Source organism: Mercurialis annua, linkage group LG8 (genome assembly GCF_937616625.2).
Source record: "Mercurialis annua linkage group LG8, ddMerAnnu1.2, whole genome shotgun sequence".
NCBI lineage: Eukaryota > Viridiplantae > Streptophyta > Magnoliopsida > Malpighiales > Euphorbiaceae > Mercurialis > Mercurialis annua.
In genome coordinates this window covers 32,799,957-32,824,758 of record NC_065577.1, presented here as the reverse complement: position 1 = coordinate 32,824,758, position 24,802 = coordinate 32,799,957, and the positions used below count along the sequence as shown (strand labels likewise).

The window sequence follows — 24,802 nt, the reverse complement described above, 5'->3', positions numbered from 1 at the left end:
AATGGTAGTTCATGCATGAAAATGAAAAAAAAAATTACATGATTAAAATAAAAAGAACATGTAAATTTTGTGATTTTTTTTTATATTGACCCTTAAAAATATTAAAAATATTTAATTGAAATAATTTCTTTTTATGAATGTTCCATTTTAATTTACAGTTGCTAATTATAAATATATTATTATTGATTTTTTTCTTTAATGGAGATATGATATATTTAATGTAATACAAGAATATAAAAGTGACCAAAGAGCTGTAAACTAAAATGGTAAAGTGCTAGATAATATATTGTCAAAATCGTGAGTTCAGTTTCTCTAACAAGCATTCCCCCTCTTCAATTATATATATATATATATATATAAAGATACGAAAATAAAAACATTATTTATTGAACTTTGTTAAAGAATGTAAGTAGAGAATGTTCTAAATTAGATTAGAGTAAAAAGAATTAAATTTTCAATTTTTTTTAAAAAAATTAACTATTGGTATTTTTATTCTAAAATTCTAATATATTTTAATTTTATGCATATTTTTTTGTTGAAAAACATTATGAGCTAGAAGTGGAGTAATACAAGGGAATGGAAACAAATACAAAATGTGTTTGCGGCAATCAAAAGCGGAAGAGGAAGGGTCGCATCATGTCGCCATGCATTTGGGATCCATCGGTAATGTATTTGTTTTTGATAAACTCATTAATAATAAAATTAATTATATATAAAATCACCATTTTTACGCGAAATCTTAAAAATAACACGATTTTTAAAACGTGTCAATTTAGAGCATCATCTTTTATTTTATTTTTAAAAACAACATAGACACATATTTTTGTAAAATTTTGCCGACTTAAACACCCAATGGAAGTGCCACATGTCATGCCACGTCAGCTAAAACGCCACAAAAAATTGCCGATGTTGTTTTTGAAAAAGAAAAAAGAAAAAGGTGGTGCCATGAATTGACACGTTTTAAAGGTTGTGTTATTTTTAAGATTTCGTGTAAAAATAATGATTTTATATGTAATTAACCCTTAATAATATCCTTTAGTTATACGTGTTTTAATAACTAATTTCGTTTTACATGTTTCACACGTGACTCATAGTATGACTCGTTAAATTATTAAATTATATTTAAAATGTTAGTTAATTAGAAATGGGTTATTTTATTGGGTTAATTTCTAAAAAAATCACGAACTTTACACGAAATTTCATTTTAATCATGACCTTTAAAAGTTGCCATTTAAAGGCACGAACTTTCATTTTGTTTCAAATCTATCATTTCAATGTATTTTTGTTGACTAAATTCTTCAATAAATTATTAATGAAAGACCCAAATTATAAATCGACATTAAATCTTATTATCTTTTAGCTATAGTATATAGGATTAGGAATTTTTGGTTCGATAAAATATATCGGATTTTACTTTGGCGATAGAATGAAACAAAATGAAAGTTCGTGCCTTTAAATGACAACTTTTAAAGTTCATGATTAAAATGAAATTTCGTGTAAAGTTCGTGATTTTTTTAGGAATTAACCCTATTTTATTTAATATTTTAAATAATTTAGTAATAGTTTAACAATTTTAATTGATATCTAAATTTTTTATTTATAGAAAATTTAAATAAAAAATATCATATAATAATTAAAGTAGTAATTAAAGTAGTTTATCTTACTGAGAATTGTATATGATTAAAAATAATTAAAATAGTAATTATTAAATATTTTAAGTAATCTATTTTAATTAGTATTTTAAACAATTATCTTAACATAATAGCTTATTTTAATTAATACGCTAATAATAATAGTTATCTTAACATATTAGTTAATTATAGTTAGTATTCTAACTTTAATATTATTTTAATAGTTTTTAATTAATAATTACATTTTATGAAGTGAAAAAGACATTACCATAAATATGCATGTCTCCCCCTCCCCCTTCCCCCTATCCGTGCTTTTATATAGACACTAAAATTGTGGTGAGTTTGTTCACCGGATTCGTTTTTAAAAAATCAGTTTTTATTTAAATTTTTAATATCAAAAAATAATTATTTATTTAATTTTTTAAAATAAAAATTAATTATTTATTTAATTTTTAAATGAATTTAAGTTTGATTAGATTATGTTTGATTTTGTTGGGTTATGTTTGGTTTAGTTGGGTTGGTGATCTTAGATTTTATTAGATTGAGTTGGTTTGATTTGTTTGCTATTTCTTATAAATTTTAAATATTTTGGTCATTTTATAGTAGAAGGGCTTCGTCGATCATTGAGTAAAGTTTAGGTGGTTTAGCGGGCCAAAATTTAGTTCAAATGATTTGGTGATAGAGGGACCTTAGTTGGAGTGACATCAGTGATTACTAGCCAAAATATTATGTCACTAAATTTATTACTACTATTTTGTTTAATCTATAAATCCGCCAGAAAAAAAATGTTTCGTAGTAGTGAATCAGTTCTCTTAGTATATTATATTTTATCAGTTTCTAGAGTATTAGATCTTTTACTTGTTGTTTACAAGAAAATACGCCTATAATACTGATGTTTTAACTGGTGCAACTCAAAATGAGTAACCATGATTCAAATAACGTAACCACTATTTTAATAATTACGAGTATCAATTTGAAAATCCATACATTCAGCTGAGATTAATGTTAATTCTACTTAAATAGTTGTTAGAATAAAATACCAAATGTTTATGTGTTGTGTCAATTTTAACTAAACATTTATGTGAAGTAGCCAATCCTTTTAATTTGATCTGAAGTCGTTTTGGTGAATCAAATTTGGCGTGACCGACATGCTGGCAAAAAACCAAACTGGCTAAATCTAATGAATTAAAAAAATTTAGTTATAACTAATACAAGTCACAAATAGTTAGTATTTTTAAGTGAATTGACCTCAATTTTAGTATCATTACATTTATTTGTTTTTATTTATTTTTTGATAATTACATTTATTTTATTTTATTCTATCATAAAAGTTATCATTTCGAAAGTATAATTTTAATTAAAGTTTAAAGGGAAATGGATCATTTATGCCCTTAAGTTTTGCCTCCAGGATCAAACAAGCCCTCAACGTTCGGAAAGGTTCAAATATGCCCCCAACATCTTGAAAAATGAACAATCAGACCCTCCAATTTTAACAATCAGGCCCCCAACGTTTCATTTGCAAGTCAAAATGGGGGCCTAATTGTTCACTTTTTAAGACATTGGGGGCATATTTGAACCTTTCTAAACGTTGAGAGCTTGCTTGATCCTTGAGGCAAACGTTAGGGGTATAAATGACCCTTTTCCCAAGTTTAAATGTGCTCAAACTCATGAGTTTTAAGTTTTATGAGATTTTGATTTAATTTATATTTTTTGATTATAGAGTTATTATTTCTAAAAATAATTGATTTTAAAATTAATGTAATAAATTGATACAATTATATTGACATACATTATTTAACCCCTAAACTTTACCACTTTATTCCACGCGACCTCTAAACTAAGTTTTTGATATATTGGACCTCTTAACTATTTTTTTGTTCTATTTAACCCCTAAATTTTACCATTTTGTTCTTTGTGACCTTTGAACTAATTTCGTGTTCTATTAGACCTTTTAACTACTTTCTTGTTCTATTTAACCCCTTAATTATTTTGTTTGCCTATTTCATATTTAAATTTTTAATATTTACCCATTTAACCTCCTCAAAAATACAAATTTTTCAACCATATTATATCTGAAATAAATGCTTAAAAGCATATAAATTAATTTATATACAATAACATATGATTTTTTTTAAATATATTGTTTTAATAATATTTTCGTAAATTGACGACTGTATAAATTAGAAAGAAAAGGGTAGAAATAAATTAAAAAATTTAAAGTTGATCAAATAATTAAATGATACTACTTCTTGAACATGTAAATGTTTTTTTACATTTCAACAATGATAAAAGGAGTTTGTCTGTTTTGGTTAACGATATTTATAAAATACATAAATTTAGTATACTTTGATAATATTAAATGAATGTTTATTTGTTTAAAAAAATTATAAATTTTAGTGTGCTTCGTAAATTTAACTTGAATTCTAATTTTAGAAATTTTAAGATACCAACTTTTAATTTTTTGCAATTTCAAATTTTTCAAATCAATTACGAATCTTTTAAGTTTGTGTTTAAATTGTAAAACACGCGAAAATTTATGCTTTTTAAAGCAATTAATCCTTAAATGGATTTTTAAAAAATATATATAATATATCGCTTTTTATTTTAAATGTAAGAAACATATTTATATTTTTAAAAAAATTAATGCATTGTGTGAAATATTAAATGAGTAAAAAAATAGTTTATATGTTCACTGGAAAAAATATTTAGTTGAGGGGTTAAATAGAACAAATAGTAGTTTGAGGGGTTAAATAGAACAAAAAAAATAGTTAAGAGGTCCAATGAAACAAAAATTAGCTTAGAGGTCCAATGGAACAAAAAATTAGTTTAGAGGTCGCATGGAATAAAGTGGTAAAGTTTATGAATTAAATAGAACAAATAAAATAGTTAAGAGGTCCAATGAAACAAAAAATTAGTTTAGATGTCACATGAAAAGTGATAAAATTTAGAGGTTAAATAATGTATTAAGCCAAATTATATTTTAAAGATTGGGATTCGCTCAAATTTATTTCAACTTGAAGGGTTAAATACAATAAATTCATTAATTATAATTTTAATTAAATTAATCTATATCATTTATTTTATAATAAATAGTGTAAATCGTGAACTTAACCTCCATAAATTGAAACCTAATCTTTTATTAAGATAATCACTTTTAACAAAATGCACATTTTATTTTAAACACACATTGTTATTGAATGGATAACTCAGGGTGGAAGTAACATTTAAAGTTGAACCTCTTTAATATTAATTCGACTTATCTACTTAAAAAAATTAGATGTATTTTTTTTCATTTTTTTATGATATGAAATGGGAAAACGAGAATTAATAACTACTACCAGTTCAGTTGAAAAAAAAAATGTTTTATAACTCACCATTTTAACTCAATTCTTTTAATCCACCTTACGTGGGAAGGTTTTATTCGTTTAATTCTCCTCCAAAAGTGTAAATCTCAATTTTTCTTTTTAAATTCATCCACTCTTTTATTATCACGTTAGGCGGTACAATAAGAAGGGATAAAAATAGTGGATTAAATAACATAGCTCGTTAAAAAAAACTCAAAAAGTTATTAATTAAATTGCGATTAAATACTGCTTTTAGTGACTGGAGAACAAGATTCTCCCTTTAATTGCTTTCCCTAAAAATTAAGAAATTTATTTTAATGTTTGTGACTTTGTTCTATAAAATGATGTCATATGATTGATTGCATTTTATACAAGTCACAAGTAAAGAGATCTATTAAGAGTTTCAATTGGAGACTGCTTAATTTTACGAGCATGCCTATGATATTGATTTGAATCCAATGATGAAGTTAAGGGATTAGCCTCCTAATTTATCTAAAATTAAAGTGTAATTTTAAACTAGTCTCTTTTAGTCTTCTTGCAATTATTTATGAAATTTATGGAACTTTTAGAATATAAAAAAGAACCAGGGATCAACTGCAATATATTTTACATTTTAGGGACTTAATTATAGTCAAAGTTCTAACTGTAGGACCAAAGTACTATCATAATTTCTCTGAGATGAGATCTTATATTTTTGGAAGCAAGAACTCAATTGTAGAGTCAGATTTCAGTATTTATCAACATTGTTTCATTAATGAATATAAAAAGACTTTAAATATCAAATTACTCCCTAAATTATAGGTTTTGGTCAGGTAGCTCTAAAATTAATGTTGTTATAAATCAGCCCCTTGAATTGTTCAATTTTTTTTTTAATTTATCAAATTTGAAAACAGGTTTAGGGGGTTAATTAACAAAAATACATAGACTCATTGATCATGGCAAGTTCAAGGGGCAAATAGGTACTTCAAAGTTTAAACAATAGAGAACTCAATTGTGCAAAAATAAATGAACGAAGGATCACTTTACCACCTGAATTTAGCACAAGGTATCAAAAACGTCCAAATTGCGAAAAACCGGATCACTTTTACCCTGAACTTGGCAAAACCGGCTCAAAATCTCTCTCAGTGCTGACGTGACACTTAATTGGAGAGAGAGTTTACAAAAAATCATAATTAACTCTAATTAATCACACTTATATACTAATTAATTCTAATTAAATTTTAATTAAAATAAATAACATAAGGAATCTTTTTGAATCTTTTTCCCAACAAAAAAATTTCCAATTTTTTTTAATTCTTTCAACAGATTGGCCGAAAACTTTTCCGGCCAATATGTTGAAGGAGAACATACCCACCGGCGGGTCTGTTCTTGACCCGCCGCCGGTGGGTCTGTTGTTACAGACGCACCAACAGACCCTCCGGTGGGTCTGTTCACAGACTCGACAGTGGGTCTGTTGTTAACAGACCCACTGCGCAGTGGGTCGTTAATAGGGGTGTAAATGAACTGAACCGAGCCGAGATTTGGAGTGTTCATGTTCGGCTCGTTTAGCGAAAAAGGTGTTCATGTTCGGTTCATGTTCAGTCAAGCTTTCAACATAGTATTCATGTTCGGTTCGTTTAAATTTTATAGTGTTTATGTTCGGTTCGTGTTCAGCTCGTGTTTGTTCGTTTGGCCGCTAAACGAACAAGTTCGCGAACGAGCTCATGAACGAGCTCGATAAGTACTAAACGAGCTCGTTCACGAACAAGCTCGCGAACAAATTCGATAAGTACTAAACGAGCTCGTTCGTGAGCCCGCTCGTTTAGCTGATAAACGAACGAACACGAACTTTTAAACGAACAAACACGAATGTGAGCTGAATAAATTAAAAACAATCTAATCAAACTCGTTCACGAATATGAGCTGAATAAAATAGAAACATAATTATACAAATTAATCTAAATATGAATTAGTTCACGAACACCTAATCGAGTTTCTAAACGAGTTTGTTCGTGAACTGGATACGAGCTCGTTCACGAACTTGTTTACGAACTCTTAATCGAGATCGTTCACGAGCTTGTTCATGAACTCTTATTCGAGCTGTTCGCGAACATAAACGAGCCAAACACCATTATGTTCATGTTCGCTCGTTTATCTAAACGAACATACAATCAAGTTCGAACTCGGTTCGTTTAGAATACGAACGAACATGAACCGAGCTCTTATCGAGCCGAACACCGAGTTGCTCGCGAACGGCTCGCTTCATTTACACCCCTAGTCGTTAACGAGGAGCAGATCTGCTCCTTGCTCCTCCTCGTCGGAGGAAAATTTTTTTAAAAAAAATTGATTTTTTTTGTAAAAAATACAAAATGGTCCTTTATATTTTTAATTAACATTAATTTGATATATAATATTTTAAAATAAAAATGATTTATTTGGCTTTTTTTAAATTATTAGGTATTAATCTAAAATGAGTTAAAACAATTAGGATCATTTTAATTTTTTTGCATTAAAAACCACCTAGGGCTGGGGAGTGTATCTCACTCTCTTAGGTGAGAGTGGGGAGGGTTGTTTTTGTACTAAATTTAACAAGTTCAGGATAAAAGTGATTCTATTTTGTTAATTTGAACGTTTTTGATACTTTGTGCCAAATTCAGGGGTAAAATGATCCTTCGTTCAAAAATAAATCATGAAAACTAAATTTGGTTTAGGTAGTTGCAATTTGTAAAGAAAAGAAAACTAACAAAAATAAATATTTATTTTGCCTTATAAGAATGATTTTGGGACCACCTGCATTTTGGCTTTAATTACAATAATTTCAGGAAAACTTATTTTAATTTCTCCAGTCCCTTGTCTTCCTAACACAAACTATAGATTTTGTCCCATAAACACATTCTCTAATGATCACATAATTAATTGCAATACCTTTTCAATTAATCGGGTAATGAAATATTATCTCAACTTTCCTTGTTTTGCATCTAAAAAGAATCAATAGGGATATAGTTCAATTCACTTGACAAATACATAATTTATAGGCCTAATGTCTTAAAAAACCCCGACCTTTTAGCCCCTTTTCAATCATACCCTGACGTTGCAAATTTGTCAATTTTACCCTATTTTGCATTTTTGTGTTTCAATTGTACCCTGAAAAATTAAATTAACGTCTTTTGCGTTTGGAAATTTGTTTAAAACATTCTACATGTCTCGCATATATTAATTGTATATTTTTAAAATTTATTTAAATTTAGTTAAATTAATTAAGAATTTAAATTAGTGTTAATTTGATTATGGTTTTTAGTTAGTTTTTAAAAATAAAGGACTTATTTGTACTTTTTTGAATAAAAAAGAATTTAATTTCATGTTTACACTTAATTAATTGAATGATTTCATCATTTAAGTAAAAAAATTAACAAAAATTTAAATATTGGGGTACAATTGAAAACAGAAAATTCAAAAGTGGGTAAAATTGACAAATTTTCAACGTCGGGGTAGAATTGAAAAAAAGTTTAAAGGTGAGGGGTTTTTGAGTGATTAAGCCTAATTTATATTATTAAAATATTCGATTATAATCAATTTTGAAAAGTTTTTGTTATATTTTATTACCATCAAAATGATCATTTCACAAAATCTTGGAGCCTTTAATAATAATTTTATTATCTTTATACATTCTACATAAAATCCCTAAAACCAAACCAAAAAACACCATAAAAGCCGCTTAGGTTGGGCATGTACCGGTTAACCGGTCCATGAAAATAATTTATAATCCGGGGTCCATAGTTAATACGATTTCTAAAATTAAAAATTTTAAACGGTTAACCATTACATCGGTTAATCATTTAAAACGGTTTGATTTTTTGGTTTTGCGGGTTTTAACCATGTAACTATTAGAAAAATTAGATATGATAAACAAAATTTATAGATAAAATTTTAAATATGTCTAATAATTAAATTTTAATTTTTATTCTATTTAATTATAGATATATACATGCCCGGCCTTAGACATAAGCCACTAAGGCCTATGCCTAGGGCCACAAATTTTAGAGGGCCCCATAATTATATGGGGTCCATAGAAAAATAAAGAGAAAAATTGACAATTGCACAACTTAAGTCTAAATAATCAGATAATTACGCTTAAGATTTTCCATTTTGATAATTAGCCTTCTCTTCTTTATTCTTGTAAAAGTAACTTTCAAAAATTAGATAAATACGATTTGAGCTGATTAAGGGAACAGTCAGCTCATTATCTAAGATTCTCCTAAAATTGCTTTTATTTAATTGAACGAAAATCTTACCTAATTTGCAAAATCTTTGAATCCATGAAATCAAAGATATTCGGTTCTTCAAAAAAGAGAGATTACATAGAATTGAATAAAAAAATAGAGAAAAAACAGAATTAATCAAATGATTTAAACTATTCGGAGATTCAAATCATGAAGAAGGAAGCTAATCGGATCGAATAAACTTAAATCAGATAAGTTTATAATTGATATTGAAATTTATTGTATAACAAAAGTTGTGATCAACGATGAAATTGTATTAAATTATATAAAATTGAACAATGAAATTCAAATATGTTTTTAGAATTATTAATTCTTTTTATTGATGAACATTGTCAAATATTGAGGTTAACCAATAATATATTATATGTACTGATTAGAAATAGGTTATGATTGATACTAGTTTGTCTAATATGGGTATGAGTTGTATAATAACTGTGTGCAGATGATTTTGGAATTATTATTACTATTTTTATTGATGAACACTGTCAAATTGTGAGATTAACCAACGGTATACTTTAAGTAATGAGTAGAGATAGGTTATGATGGATTCTAATTTGTTTAATATGGGTATGAGATGTATAATAAACGTTTGCAAATATTTTTATGTAGGAATGACGACAGTGAAAGTTAACCAATAGTATACTAATTATTGTCTAACTATATACTTGACATGTTATACCATCAGTAACCTTAATATATAGTGTAGAAGATGGTGGTGACACTATGACAGCGAAATTAAAAGAGAAGGATTACACTTGTGGAAGGTTTCAAATCGATGAAATCCCGTGCTCACACGCCATTGCAATTTTCACCAAGCTTTCATTTAGATCCATATCAATATTGTTCTCAATTTTTCACTAAAGAAAATTTTCTGAAAGTTTATGAGACAATTGTTTATCCCGTGCCTAGTAAAAGTGAATGGGATGTGCTTATTGAAGTTGAAAGTATTGAAGTTAGACCTCCTATCGTGAAGATACCAGCGGCGCGGCGAAAAAAACAAGAATAAAAGGATATTTGGAGGGAAAGGGAAAAAACAAATGCAGCCAATGTAAACAAAGGGGACACAACAAGAAGACTTGTCAGGGCAATACGGAAGTAGGAATATATCTGTTAGAAAGCATTATTACATTTTTTTAGTTAACAGTGGATCATTACTTGGTATATCCTTAGTTGCACTTTTATGATTTTTACATTTGTTCTTATTCACAATGTTTTGACATTAAAAATAAAAAAAGACAAATTTAGCAATAAATGAATGAAGTTTGTATTATCTAGAAGATAATTAATGTGAGATGTGTATTTGACAAGTTTGTTTTCATAAGAACGTATAATTTGTTATCCAATCGGTAACCAAAGGTTAACCAACAAAAGACCAAGTATGTTTTGATGTAATTATATGTTGTTAGTCTACCAATATAGAACAAAATATATACCTAATATCATAACACCATATCCAGAAAGTAATATGACTAAAACACCATATCCAGAAAGCAATATGGTTTAGTATGCCAACTAGTACCTAAATGTAAGACAACTGGCACCCATAATATATAACATGAATTAGTCTGCCAAATATTATCCAAATGTAATATTGCTAATAAATCACTTACATAACAAGAACTGATATCATAAAATTCAAAGTACACAATATTCTAAGATATGTTGAGGAATTTTATTCGGTCTCCCGAGCTTCAGTTTCGGTTTTGGTTCAACCTCCTCCTTGTTGTCCAAGTTCTTTTCAAGCTTCATCTGTTCATATCGATACAAGAGGCAACCAAGACGTTCACGATGCAATATTGCTAATAAAGTACTAACATCATGCCCATCATTTTGAAAATGCTCCAAAATTGGTGGAGCAGATTCATAATCATCTGTATGTCTCTCCACAGCGTCATCGGCCCCGTCATCAGATTTCTTGAATAGCATACTTGAGTAGCTTTTGAGGATGAAACATCTTCTGGAACATCCTCCTAAACAAACATAGAAAATGAATTAAAAAACACATTAAACTTTAATAGTTTATTTATGGTTAACCATCTAGTAACCAATTGGTAGCACATATTAGTTAAATAATGGTTGACCATATATTAACTAATGGTTAACCATATAGTAACTAATGGTTACATAATTTTAACTAATACGTACTTAACACATATGAAAAATACAAGTGTACTTAAGATTCAAAGGTTTACTGTCACATGAGCGCGATGATCATTCACACTCACAACACTCTTCAACTCAGATAAGACACTTAACACTTCAATAAATTGCTTCTCAACATAGGACTTGAATAAAGAGAACTCGTTATACATCTTTTTAATCTTTCCATTCAAATTGGAATCCCCATGCCCAACATGAGCTGATATCTCGGAGACCACTTTATGTTTTCCTTTCAAGAACATAGCATCTAACACAATGATGACCTCTCTTCCTCGGTTGGCTTTAAGTTGCGCAATTTCAGCTGCATATTCAAACCGTTAGTGTATGTTTTAATAAGCCACTAGAAAAACAGTGGACTACTGGTTAACCATATAGTAACCGAAGGTTAACCAACAAATGAAGTGATGGAACCACATAGTAACTAATATTAATAGCTAACATTTAATTAACTCATTTAAAAAAATAACTATTACTATAAATACAATTAATAAAATTATCTACATACATCTTCTGTAGATTGGTGGAAAAAATTACGGGTCAAGAACGCACGATTTCGTCTAATAGTAATTGTCCACCTCAAGATACGAGGGATAGCTTCGCCAGAAGAACTTCCCAAAATATCATTCGCAGCCGGGCAACACTCAAAAAACCATGTTTGAAATGCCAAAGGAAACCCGTCATATCGAACTTGAATAGGAGGTACACTAATCTTAACAAGAAAATGATCTGAAGATTGTATGAAATAATCCCAATCCTACATACAAATCATTTTAATAGCAAAAACTAGTAAATACACAATCAAAGTGATTAACTAAAAGAAACAATTAACAACGACATAAGTTATTACTGAAACAAACCAAACACTAATTAAAACGAATCAAACACATACAACAAAAAACTATAAATTCCTTGTAAAAGTTATAAAACCATATAAGAAAATGTTGCAACAATTTAAAATACCTTTCTAAGCAAAACAACATATGAAACAGGCATATCCGTCTTCTTGGGAGGGATTACGAAATTCTCGAAGTCACTGTCGTCATCTTCATGAGCAGCCTTTCGACGATTCTTCATTGTCTCCGAAATTGCAGCAAAACCGATTTTTCTTTTGCTAGAACTCAGATTAGATATCGATTTCTTCATTTTTTGTGGGGGGGATTTTGGGAGGCTGACCTAGTTGAAATCATTATGAATTCGAATTATGAAAAACTACTGAAATGGAAAATTTAAAAAAAATGGAAATCAGAGATTGAATGGAGAAAAGGAAGGCGAGAATCTCGCAACAATCACGACATGCAACCTCTGAGATTATGGAACCGTATTTTTCTTATTTTGAAAGTATAAAAATTGAAATTGAAAAAGTTAAAAATCGAATATGGAGAGATGAAATGGCAATTCTCAAGTTTCAAACTTAGAGCCGTAATCCTCTAATTAATTTAGGCTAAGCCCGTAATCCCTCTAAAAAAGTCAAAAATAAATGTTATATAAAAATTGTATTAATTTTTTTATGATAGATGAAATTTTCATTTATAAAATTTAATTAGGCCTTTTAGCAATTAGAAAATAAATTTTAAAGGGCCTCTTTTATGGTAGTAAATGTTGTAATTTATATTTAAAAATAAATTAGGCTCTTTTAATAATAACTATATAGCAACACAAACAAGAGTAAATTACATTATATATATTCTTTTTATATAAAAAAAATGTTTTTTTAAAAAAAATATTATAAAACTTTACTAAAAATCTTACGATATTTACCAAAAATCCACTAAATATTTATCAATAATCTACCGAGAGAAGTGAAAAAAAAATATTTTTATGAGAAAAATAAACGAGTTTATTTTTACGAACAATTTTTCAAAAATAGATTTTATTTATAAAAAAAATACTAAGATCTCGTTTAGGGCCTCGGTTCATCTAAGGCAGGCCCTGGATATATACATCTTATATATTTCTAATTCAATTAGATAAATATTTTTTAAGAAAGATAAAGTTCTTTCAATATATATATATATATATATATATATATATATATATATATATATAATATTCTCCTAAAATAAAAATATATTCTTAAATGAAATATTTATTAAATATATTTTTGTATTTAAAATCTTTATGTGTGTAAAATATAAAATGTATTTTATTTGAATCGTTAAAAAAATATTTTAAATTTTAAAATGTATTTTATTTGAATTTTTATGTGTGTAAATAATAAAGTGTATTTATAAATTGTGTCGATAATTTTAAATTTCATTTTCTGAATTTAAATTTTTATTTTCTTATTAATCACGATCAAATTTTAAAAATATTTTTGTAATTTTTAGAAAGAGTTATTATGAAAGTTTGGTCACAAAAAGAATACAAAGATTTGAATTTTAAAAAAATACATTGAACACAATTCCCAAAATAAAATTAATTGATATAATTTTAATAATTAAATTTTTTTATTGTAATTAATAAAAAGACAAAGTTTTAGATTCAAAAAAATAGTTTGGCCTTTCAACAAATATTAATTTTTTTATTACTACTCTTTTAAAATTATATGTAATAAATTATTATATTTCAAATATTTAATGTTAAAATTTTAATTAAATAATAGAAAAATAGAAAAAACTGTAAGTTTTCAAGATAATCACTAAAAATATAACCTTATTAAAGAAATGATAATAAATTTAAATTGTTTTAGTCAAAAATAGATTAAGCAGAGGGTCAATGCAGCTTTTAAATTTGTGTCTCTACTTCAAAAAAATCACTTTTGACTTTTTTAACCATTCAAATTCTAATAATTGTGTCTCGGGGTCAAATAAAACATTTTTAATTTTTCTAAGTCAATTAAATTTTAAATTCTCTTAATTTAGGTCAACTAATCCCTTTATATATCTCAAACGCGTGACTTATTTGACTCCAAGACACATGTTTTAATCTAACTTATTGAAAATGTTAAAAGTAATTTATTTGACTTTAAGATATAAATTTTTAAATCTAATTATATAAAAAAATTAAAAATAATTTATTTAATTTTGAGAAGCAAGTTTGAAGTCAAGTTGACCATTTTCTCATAGTGTATCTCTATTGAGATGAACATACATAAAGTTTACTTTAGCAATTTTAAATAATATTATCAAGAGAATTTATTCTAATTATCAGTGTGAGTCAAATAAATTTATACTAATTTAAAGACTGTAAGTATCTTTTATACAAATTAAAATTTAATAATTCACCAATTTATATATTACTACTTTTTGATGCAAAAGTCTAAAAAGTAATAAGCAAGAAAGAAAGGCTAATTCAGCCAAGACTTCTTTAAGTAACATTATCTTAAGCAAACTAATAAAGGTAAGCAAACTGATAAAGGAAAGGAATAGTTGGTTCATTTTTATTACATTTACAAATTTGGATTTTCTTTCGGATATTTTTACAATTTTTGATTAATTTTTACAAATGCAGTTGATCGTATGAATTAATGGTTAGAAAAACAGAATAGTTCAGTGTCCTGTTCAACTAACTCTAAAAAATTAAAAAAATTAATTTATAGAACAAGTTGATCCGGACTGAACGATAATTAGTTCAATTATCTAGCAATTTAACGGACAATTAAATTGACAGTTGAATCAGAGATTTGACCGATTAGACCATGAACTATGTCTAAATTTATGCTTTAGTATAATATACTAAATCGGTTGAACTAATAATTAGTTTGGTTGCATTGAGAACCGGCGAATTCACGGTTCGGCTATCATCTTGATTTTTAAAACACTGTCTTGAATAAATTCACTTGTTTGAATCCCTTTTTTATTTTACATATTTAGTTAATAAAAAAACAAATAAAATAGTTTATATTTATTAATTTAGTCTAAACAATAAAAAACACTTCAATGAATTGAACCGAAACTAATAATTCATACCTAATTTGTTTGGTGCAGAATACAAAAATTTTGATTTATATAATTTAAATGATCTTTTTATTTCCGAATCAATCCAACAATGCTCATCTTTAATACTTCTGCAAGGCTTGGAGTGCAAAATGCCAAAGCATTTGTTTGAAAATAAAATAAAAGGTCAAAAAAGCCACGTGTAATACAGACTTGAAATAAGAAATTTAACCACAATAATATTTATTATAATTAATAAATAAATTACAATTCTTTAAGCCAAATTAGCCGACGTGTCAATCGTAGATAGATCGCCGCTCCCCATTAGATCCGTTGTCTCCTTTTTATAAACCTGCAATAAAATAAAATTATTTAATTAAATATAAAAACAAAATCTTCCAAATAATTAGAAACAATTTTTCAAAGCATTTTCTTTCGGATAAAGAGAAATAAAGTCTTTAAATATATGAATCGATGTCAAATAATTCAATTTTAATTGTTTTAATTAATTCAGAATAATATTTTTGATTTTAAATTAATCAAAGATGATGTATTTTTAAATTTTTAATTCGATATTAAATAATTCTCAACTATTTTAATTAAATAATAATAACATTTTCCGTTTTTAGATTAATTGAAGATAATATTTTTTATTCTATTCCATTAAAAGAATCTGAGTTATTTTAGTCCATAAATTTATTCAGTTTGTGTAATTTTTATCGTTAATTTGATTCGAAAATAAAAAAATATCGGCCTTAGTTGATTAAAACAGATGAGAGTAAATTATTTAATCACGATTCACGAACTATAAATTTAAAGACTAAAATACCCTTTGCTCAATCTCTTCCTCTCTAGCTTACACGCTTTCTCTCTCTAATTAAACTAAACTAAAAACTTAACTTAAAAAAAAAAAAAAATCACCAATAACATTTTCTCTCTCTAAAAAATGTAAAATGATTGTTATTATTAATATATAAATTAGTGTAATTCAATACGATGATCTCTCTTCTCTTTTCTTCTTCTTCTTCACCAATTTTTTCTCTTTACGACAAACCAACACTTCACATTTTCATTTCTGTGTACAGAGAGAACAAATTTTAGGGTTTTGATTTCATTTCCTTAATTGGCAATCAAAATCACATACACACAATATATACCATATTTTTCAAACGCCCTTATAGAAGTTTTGTGTATATATTTAAACACTCGTTTTGTTCTTCTATAAAAGGTTTGTTCTTTACATTTCTCTGTAATTTTATTTCTGTTTCTAAATTTGTGTAATTATAGGTTTTACTTTGCTTTTGCTTATCAGGTGATGTCAAATTGAGACTCTGTTCATTAGGGTATTCAAATTTCTATCCTCTTTTTGTCAATTTTGTAGCTGAAATTTGATTTTTTTTTGGGGGTTTTGGAAAAGTTTTGGTTTTGGGGATTGTAATGAGAGGTTTTTGTTTTGTGAATTTAAAAGTGAGGGGATTGTTAGTGTTATTAGTGTTGTAATATTCTCATTGATAAGGTTGTGAATTTGAGTGTGTTTGGTGGTGGGGATTGGGGAATTTTTGGTAAGTGAGAATAATGACTGATATTCAACCTCTACAACAAAAGCCTGAATCAACTAATGATCCCCGAACTGAATTCGAGCGAGGATTAGATGAGTTGATGCGAGGACATTTAGATGATTGTATGTCGTTTGCCTCGTGTAGCTCCACTCGTAACCAGGATGATGAAGATGATGACAGTGATCAGCTTGTTCGTAGGAGGCGTAGGTCTGATCTCGAGGGTGATGATTTAGCCGAGTCTTCGGCTGCTAGGAGACGCCATTCACGTATTCTAAGCCGATGGGCTGCTCGCCAGGCTCAGGAAATGATGACCACTATTGAGAGGAGGAATCGCGAATCGGAGTTGATGGCGCTTGCTGGTTTGCACACTGTTTCCATGCTTGATTCGTCGTTTTTGAGGGAGTCACAGTCGCCCACTTCAAGAAGACAGGGGGCTGTTGAAAGGCCTAGCACTCAGGCATCGTCTATTTTACAAATGTGGCGGGAGTTGGAGGATGAGCATGTAGTGAATAGGGCTCGTGAGAGGGTGAGGGAGCGACTGAGACATCAAAGGAGTGTGGAGTCTAATACTAATGTATCGAGTACAAACATGTCTGAAAGTCGAGGAAGTGAGATTCAGGGAAGTTTGGGGGATGCGAGTGAGAGTGAGAATGAGTTTGGAACTTGGACACATGAGCGGCTGGGGTCTCAAAATGAGCATGGGGATAATAATGGGTCTAGTAGGGAGCAGTCTCCTGACCTTGGCGAAGTTGAGAGGGAGAGAGTGCGGCAGATTGTCCGGGGATGGATGGAGAGTGGTATTAGTGACCATACATCCAATGTGTCCCAAAGGAATGGGAGTTCTAGAGGGGAATGGCTTGGTGAAACAGAACGTGAAAGGGTTAGAATTGTTAGGGAGTGGGTGCAGACGGCAAGTCAGCAGCGAGGCGGAGGACGTGGGGCACGGAGGGAAGCTCAAGCTGCTGGACTTGAAGCACAAGTTGACAGAGTCCGTGATGGATCAGTTGCAGACCATGATGAAGGACAACCAGAGCATGTCCGCCGAGACACGCTGAGGCTGCGTGGACGACAAGCTATCCTTGACTTACTCGTGAGGATTGAGCGGGAAAGACAGGGGGAACTTCGGGGACTGTTGGAGCATAGAGCTGTCTCTGATTTTGCACATCGTAGTCGCATTCAGGTTGGTCTTTTAATATATTCCTTTTTATTACTATTATTTTACTGTCGTACTTCTATATCATTGCGCTTCTTAATTTTAAATGTATGATTCAGTTGAATTGATTAGGCTCTTGGTCATATGCATGATAGTTTCGTCGAGATGGATTTCTTGTAGACGATGGTCATTATTGATAATATCACATTTTGAAAAGTCCTTATTAGTTGTTTTGTTTTATGTTCAAAACCAATTTAAAGAAAAATTGGTTAGTTCTATGATAACTGAGTATACCAAGGCTTGCATTGCATGCCGTCCTCTTTAAAGTTTGGAGTGGTCTTGATTCTAAGCTGAAAGTTTGATCAGATTTATAGTGGAAACCTCCATTATCAAAAGCGAATCATAATATATCAAAGTGACATTGGTAATGGGTGAAAATCTTATCTTTGTGGTCTTCGAAAGAGCTTGCTAGTTAACATTATGGCTTTTTGGTTTACATATTTAGTGAATGGCTTATTTACTGAAGCATAAATTTTTTTCAGTCGTTATTGAGAGGTAGATTTTTGAGAAATGAAAGACCTGTTGAAGAAGAGAGACCGCCTTCAATTGCTGCAGGTGAACTAGTTCAACTAAGACAGCGCCATACTGTTTCCGGCTTAAGGTATGTATATATCTTTCCATTTGTGACACTTGCTTTTGGAATGCTTTTGTCCTTTTTACTCAAATGTATTAGCACCGTGTTTGCTAGATACTATTCTGTTATGCTTCATCTCTTTTTAAAATAAGGTTGTTTTCAAATTGAATTTCTTGTTAAGGACAAGCATGGATAATAGGATTGCTCTGTTAAAGATGTTAACCCAATTTATCAGTAGGTGTGATTTCATGAGTACTTGGTGTCAATTTTTTATTAAAGAATCATACGAATGAGATTGTTTGTTTCTCTTTGTCAGGGATGGGTTTCGCTCCAGGTTGGAGAGTATTGTTCGTGGCCAAGCAAGTGGCCATTCTGATAGCACACCTGATAGCAATATCAATGGTGGAAATGATTGGAGTCAAATAAGCACCTCGCAAAGTATCCAACATGAAGACAGTGAGCAACCACATCCCAGAAATCAAGAAAATGGCATCCCTAGGCTGTCTGATCAAGTCGATACCACAGAAAACAATACAGTTATCAATGACATGAATTGGCAAGAAAGTGCTGATCAACGAGAGGGTTGGGAAGAACAAACTACAAATAATGAGGGACAGGACTGGCCACAACCAGAATTCAGTCAGTTGAATGAATGGAGAAATAGTGATGCAGAACCTATGGATGGGAATTGGCCAGAGAATTCAGCTAATAGTTGGCCCCAGGAAACAGCTGAAATGATACATAATGATCAAAGCCATCCACAAGAAGCTCAAGAAGGTTGGCGAGAGAGTGCGTCTCTGAGAACTGTTGAAAATTGGACAGAGAGGCCTTCTGATCCTCCAAGAACGCGTCGTGCTGTTCCAGTGAGAAGTGTTCCAATCAGAAGATTTAATAGATTTCACCCACCTGATGATGATAATGTGTACAGTATGGAACTTAGGGAACTTCTGAGCAGGTATGTAATGATGAAAATTTCTTGATTTATTCTTCATATTAATTCGATCAGTTAAATAATGAAGTTAAATAATGAAATCTTTCCTTATATTTTAGGAGAAGTGTTTCTAATCTTCTTCGTAGTGGATTCCGTGAAAGTCTGGACCATTTAATACAATCATATGTGGATAGGCAAGGTCGTGCTCCCATTGACTGGGATATGCACAGAAACTTGCCAACACCAACTCCCACTTCACCAGAGCGAGATGAGCAGCAGAGAGATAATCAAATTGAGGATCAGCGTGATGCTGTGAATAGGCCTTCTATGGTTCTGCCCTCTCCACCTGTTCCCCCACCTCAGCCAATCTGGCACCAGGATTTGCATCACACTAGCTGGTCCCGTCACAGCATGCATCGATCAGAACTCGTAAGTGTTCTTCCACAATTAAGCCTGGAATAATTTAGCATATCTCATTTTCATATTTCCTATATTTTGATTTTTTTTTTTAATTGAAACTGTGACCAGCCATTTTGTGTTATTGTGCCATAGGTTTTGGATTTAATTTCTCAAAACATCACAATAATATCTTTGTTTTAGTTGATCCATCATTTGAAGGTAAGAAAGCATGACAATAAAAGGGTTGAGGGAGAAAACAGAGAGTTTGGTGTCTGATTAATGAATAAATTCATCTTTGTTTGGTAATATCTCTGTTTGATTGTTGCACTTTGCAGTTTGCAACGGACAGAGAAATTCTTCTATTTGGATTCATCTTAGGTCTAGTTCCTATTACTTTGGCCGGATTAATTGCAACCACATATATACAATATATACGCAGTGATCAGTTGGACCTCTAACTGAAAGCATTCAGTGATATTGATCATAATTCCTCTCTTTTTATTTTTTATCAAGAGAACTGACTAATCCTAATACTAAAGGTCGAGAAATAACGCCGTTTTTGGTTTCTGAAAAAAAGTATTTTCTTGGAGTTCTAGATTTGAATAGTTACACTCTTTTTTACTCTCTAACTTTTGCTATTATTTATGCTACGAATTATACCACGAATCAAATTAATTGTGCTCTAAACTTCTGGACTGGTATTCTGTTATACCCTGAAGAGTTGTTTGGATTGTTAAACTGTTCATACACATACAATTTTCTTTGTCATTATGTTTTTAATCTACCTATATCTGTCTCTAATTTCAGTAATGTGTTAACTATATAATCTGAATGTGGCTGCTGTTGTGGCACAGGAATTTGAGATGGTTAATGACTTGAGAGCTGACATGGCAAGACTTCAGCAAGGAATGAGCCACATGCAGAGGATGTTGGAAGCGTGCATGGATATGCAACTTGAGCTACAGCGCTCTGTGAGACAAGAAGTCTCTGCTGCTCTGAATCGCTCTGCTGGTGAAAAAGGTTTGTTTCTGTTCATCATCGCTGTCATCCTTTTTCCTTTCAAGGCATCACCTGATGCTCAAATAGGTATAATTAATGGAAGAAAAATTGGTTACCTGCCCTTGGGAATGCATTTATGATTTATCAGAACCTATGTTGCACAAAAACTTTGCATCCCTACTTTTAGCGTTTCGTTTCCATTTCCAGAAAAGCTTTTGAAACCTCGAAACTCTATATTTACAACTTATTTTTGTAAAACATGTTTTTTCCATTTCCGTGTTGGTGGTTTCGGTGCTATATTAGTCAGAACTGCTTTACATGTTATTTAGTTAAGGCTATTGTGTCATATTTCTTATTTGCTTGTCCGATCATGATTTCATGGTTACAGGGTTGGGAGCTGAGACATCGGTGGATGGATCTAACTGGGGTCATGTAAAAAAAGGGATATGTTGCATTTGTTGCGACAGTCATATTGATTCTTTATTGTACAGGTACCTGCCCCTGCTTGCTGTTATATTTTCTTACTAACCTCAGCAAAAGAGAAACATTGACAGATGGTTGTTTTTGTTTGTTTCACCAAGTGTATTCAATGTGAACATTTTGCAGATGTGGACATATGTGCACTTGTTCAAAATGTGCGAATGAATTGATTCGCGGGGGAGGTAAGTGCCCGTTGTGTCGAGCCCCGATTGTGGAAGTGATCCGAGCATACTCCATACTGTAAAGAGATTGAAAAATCATAATATTTAATTAGATAAAGTGACTGAAACGGAGGGAAGGCAGGCGCATGTGGGAAGGCTCGCGAGGGTCGGTTCAAATGGGCGGAGTGGTGTCCAGTTGGTAGCACAGTTTTTCTGATTATATTTATAGATGTGAATGTGTATAATTGGAAATAACAATTGGCACCTCAAATTCTTCATTCTTCCGTAAATAAAAATGTTCATTTATTTATATTCCTAGTGTTGATCTCTTGTTTAACCAGAGAAACAAAAAATTCATGGCTCAAGAATGATAAAAGTTACTGGATAAATTTTTACAAGGATTTATTTTGAAGAGGCTTGGGAGGATATTAAACATATTAAACATTACTGCAAATGAATTTTTTTTTTGAGGGGAAAATAGATTTCATTGATCAAAGAGCTGATGAGTCAGCCATTACATATTGGATTATATCTGGAGGGGCATTCCCTTTCCAGATTACATTGTTGTCAAAATGCCTAAAGGGCAGCTTAGCAATGTTATGAGCTAATTCATTTGTTTTCCTGCTAACAAAGGAGTAAGCAGTGCACTGTTGTTCCTTGTCCATCTTCCTGCAATCTTGGACCATCATCCCAATGTCGTTGCTAGGCAAAGCGTTGTTGTTGAAGACTTCCACTACCACTTTTGCGTCTGACTTAATTGCAAAAGGAGTTAGATGTTCTTCCAAAGCCATAGCTACACCATCACGAATGGCCATTGCTTCTCCCACTCCCACATCTGTTATCCCTTCGTATTTACAGAACCCAGCCATTTTTAGATCCCCATTCTAGTCTCTAATGGCCACCCCTGTGCTGCAGGTTCTTCTACTTCTGTCAAACCCTGCATCCACGCAGACACAATAGTTGTTGATTCTTGGGGGAACCCATCTCTGGTCTTCGCTGTTTCCAGCTCTCTCCCTATGTTGATGCTCTGGGACCTGCCTTATTGACTTGCTTTGGGTTCTCTGGTACCCAGCCACATAGTCTTGAGCCCAGATAACCAGATCACCTGTCTGCCGCCCTTTTGACCCAAAAAGCTGATTGTTTCTCCCATTCCAGATGGACCACAGGATTACTCCAAACACCAAAAATTCTGGTTTCTGCAGTTGTCTGTACGCATTGAAGATGAAATCTTGGCCTGACCAGTTGCACTCTGGTTTTATTTTCCCTGAGAAACTCCAATGGCTCCAGACTTTCTTCGCACCCTTGCAGTACCACATAGCATGAAGGATAGTTTCATTGTCACAATGACAGTTGGGACAAATAGTATCCACCTGCATTCCTCTCTTTGCCAGAATTGCTTTGACTGGGAGCCACCCTTGATAGCACCTCCACAGGAAGATTCTGATTTTTGAAGGGATTTTCAGGCTCCATAAAAACTTCCACCATTTAGTCATGCTTGTATAGTCTGAAGGAGATCCCTTCCCATCCAGCTCCATAGCTACTGCATATCCACTTCTTGTGGTGTAAGCCCCACGCTTATCATAATGCCAACTCAGCTTATCCTCTTGTCTAGTTTTAGGGAGAGGGATTTGGAGAATACTGTTTATGTCCTCTTGCTCAAAAAATTCTTCCAGAAGATCTCTTCTCCATTGGCCCCTTTCATCTATTAACGCTGCAACAGGGGTATCCAAGTTCATGTTGGGAGAGCTCAATATTTGGAAAGTTTTTTCCCTGGGCAGCCAAGGCTCTCCATTGCCAATCCTCCATCTCATCCCAGCAGTGATAACTTCCCTTGCCCAAAGGATGCTCCTCCAAGTGTACGACCCTGATCTTGGGCAATTTGCTTCTATGAAGGAGCTGTTCTTATAATATCTATACTTATAGATCTTGGCTAGCAAGCTTTCTGGCTTAGTTAATAACCTCCATCCCTGCTTTGCCAGAAGGCTCCTGTTGAAATTTTCTAAGTTTCTGAACCCCATTCCTCCTAAGCACTTTGCTTTACATAGATTTTGCCAAGTAGTCCAGTGTATCTTCTTTGTCTCATCTGTGCTACCCCACCAAAAACGGTTGCAGAGTTTTTCAATAGCCGAAAGCAGGGCCTTTGGGATCTTAAAACAATTCATATAATAGGTTGGGATTGCTTGTATGACAGCTTTGAGAAGAACTTCCTGAATTTGTCAGTGAATTTAAATTGTGAATTCTTGAATAAGCAATGAATTCTTGAATTTGGTATTTCGATTTTTAAATATAAAATTAATTTTAAATGAAATGAAATAAATTGAACATTATATTCGGAGTGTAAGTACAAATTTAAATTGTGAAAAATTATTTGAACTAAAAACATAATTTAAAATTATTTGAACTAGCAGGGTCTGTATTAAGTAATTCAAAATGTCAAAAAACCTTAAGGTTTTCATGGACATACAAATCTGGGGCAAGAAAGCAGGAAGGTTAGTAATGTAGCTATTTGCTGATGTGGTTCCGAAAACTGCTGAAAATTTCCGAGCTCTGTGTACCGGTGAGAAAGGAATGGGCAAGTGTGGAAAACCACTTCACTACAAGGGCTCGACATTTCATACGATCTATCCGAATCACATATGCCAAGGTGGAGATTTCGGAAGTAGAGATAGAAAGGGTGGCGAATCAATATATGGCTTAACTTTTCCAAATGAGAGCTTCAAGCTTAAGCACACTGGAGTTGGTATTTTATCAATGCCAAATTTAGACCGGACAATGCCTCCCAATTCTTAGGAAAAAATCGCATTTTGATGGTGAGCATGTTGTGTTTGGTGAAGTTGTGGAAGTTCTACGAGACTATTGTCGCGGTGTGATTGATAAAATGGAGAAAGTCGGGTGTTCGGCTGCTTGTACTTCTGATATAAATTGTTCGCCTGGAAATATTCCGGACTCGAATCTTTGAATTTATAATCGGGATCGGTTTGAGGTTTGATACTTTAACGAACCTATGCAGATATTCACAGGGCTTGTTTGGTTAAAGACACTTAACCACGTGATCTAAAAGATAATAATCTGGGAGTCACGGACTCAGGCGAGATTAATACCGAAAACTACTCCTAAATTAAAACAATCCGGAGATTGCGGGATAAAAAGCACTGGGCTTGGTTTTTGATTGATTGATTTGTTGATACAAAAATAATAAAGCTCTGAGCTATTTATA

At 31.3% G+C, this 24,802-nt stretch overlaps 1 protein-coding gene across 1 annotated transcript; it reads left to right on the top strand.

The window, feature by feature from the left end:
- Positions 1-16,194: 16,194 nt before the first annotated feature.
- On the top strand, positions 16,195-21,895 carry LOC126659822 (uncharacterized). The gene is made up of 8 exons (XM_050353151.2): positions 16,195-16,497; positions 16,582-18,008; positions 18,524-18,642; positions 18,932-19,570; positions 19,666-19,975; positions 20,800-20,965; positions 21,333-21,435; positions 21,551-21,895. The coding sequence occupies exons 2-8, from the start codon at positions 16,845-16,847 to the stop codon at positions 21,666-21,668; spliced, it is 2,619 nt and encodes an 872-aa protein (XP_050209108.1). The 5' UTR covers positions 16,195-16,497; positions 16,582-16,844; the 3' UTR covers positions 21,669-21,895.
- The last annotated feature ends 2,907 nt before the right edge of the window (positions 21,896-24,802 follow it).

Excerpts from the sequence above, each read along its gene's own strand:
- LOC126659822 (XM_050353151.2), top strand. The coding sequence starts at position 16,845 with ATGACTGATATTCAACCTCTACAACAAAAGCCTGAATCAACTAATGAT. Across the intron at positions 19,571-19,665 it reads CTTAGGGAACTTCTGAGCAG|GAGAAGTGTTTCTAATCTTC; the intron begins GTATGTAATGAT and ends CTTATATTTTAG. Across the intron at positions 19,976-20,799 it reads GCATGCATCGATCAGAACTC|GAATTTGAGATGGTTAATGA; the intron begins GTAAGTGTTCTT and ends GTTGTGGCACAG.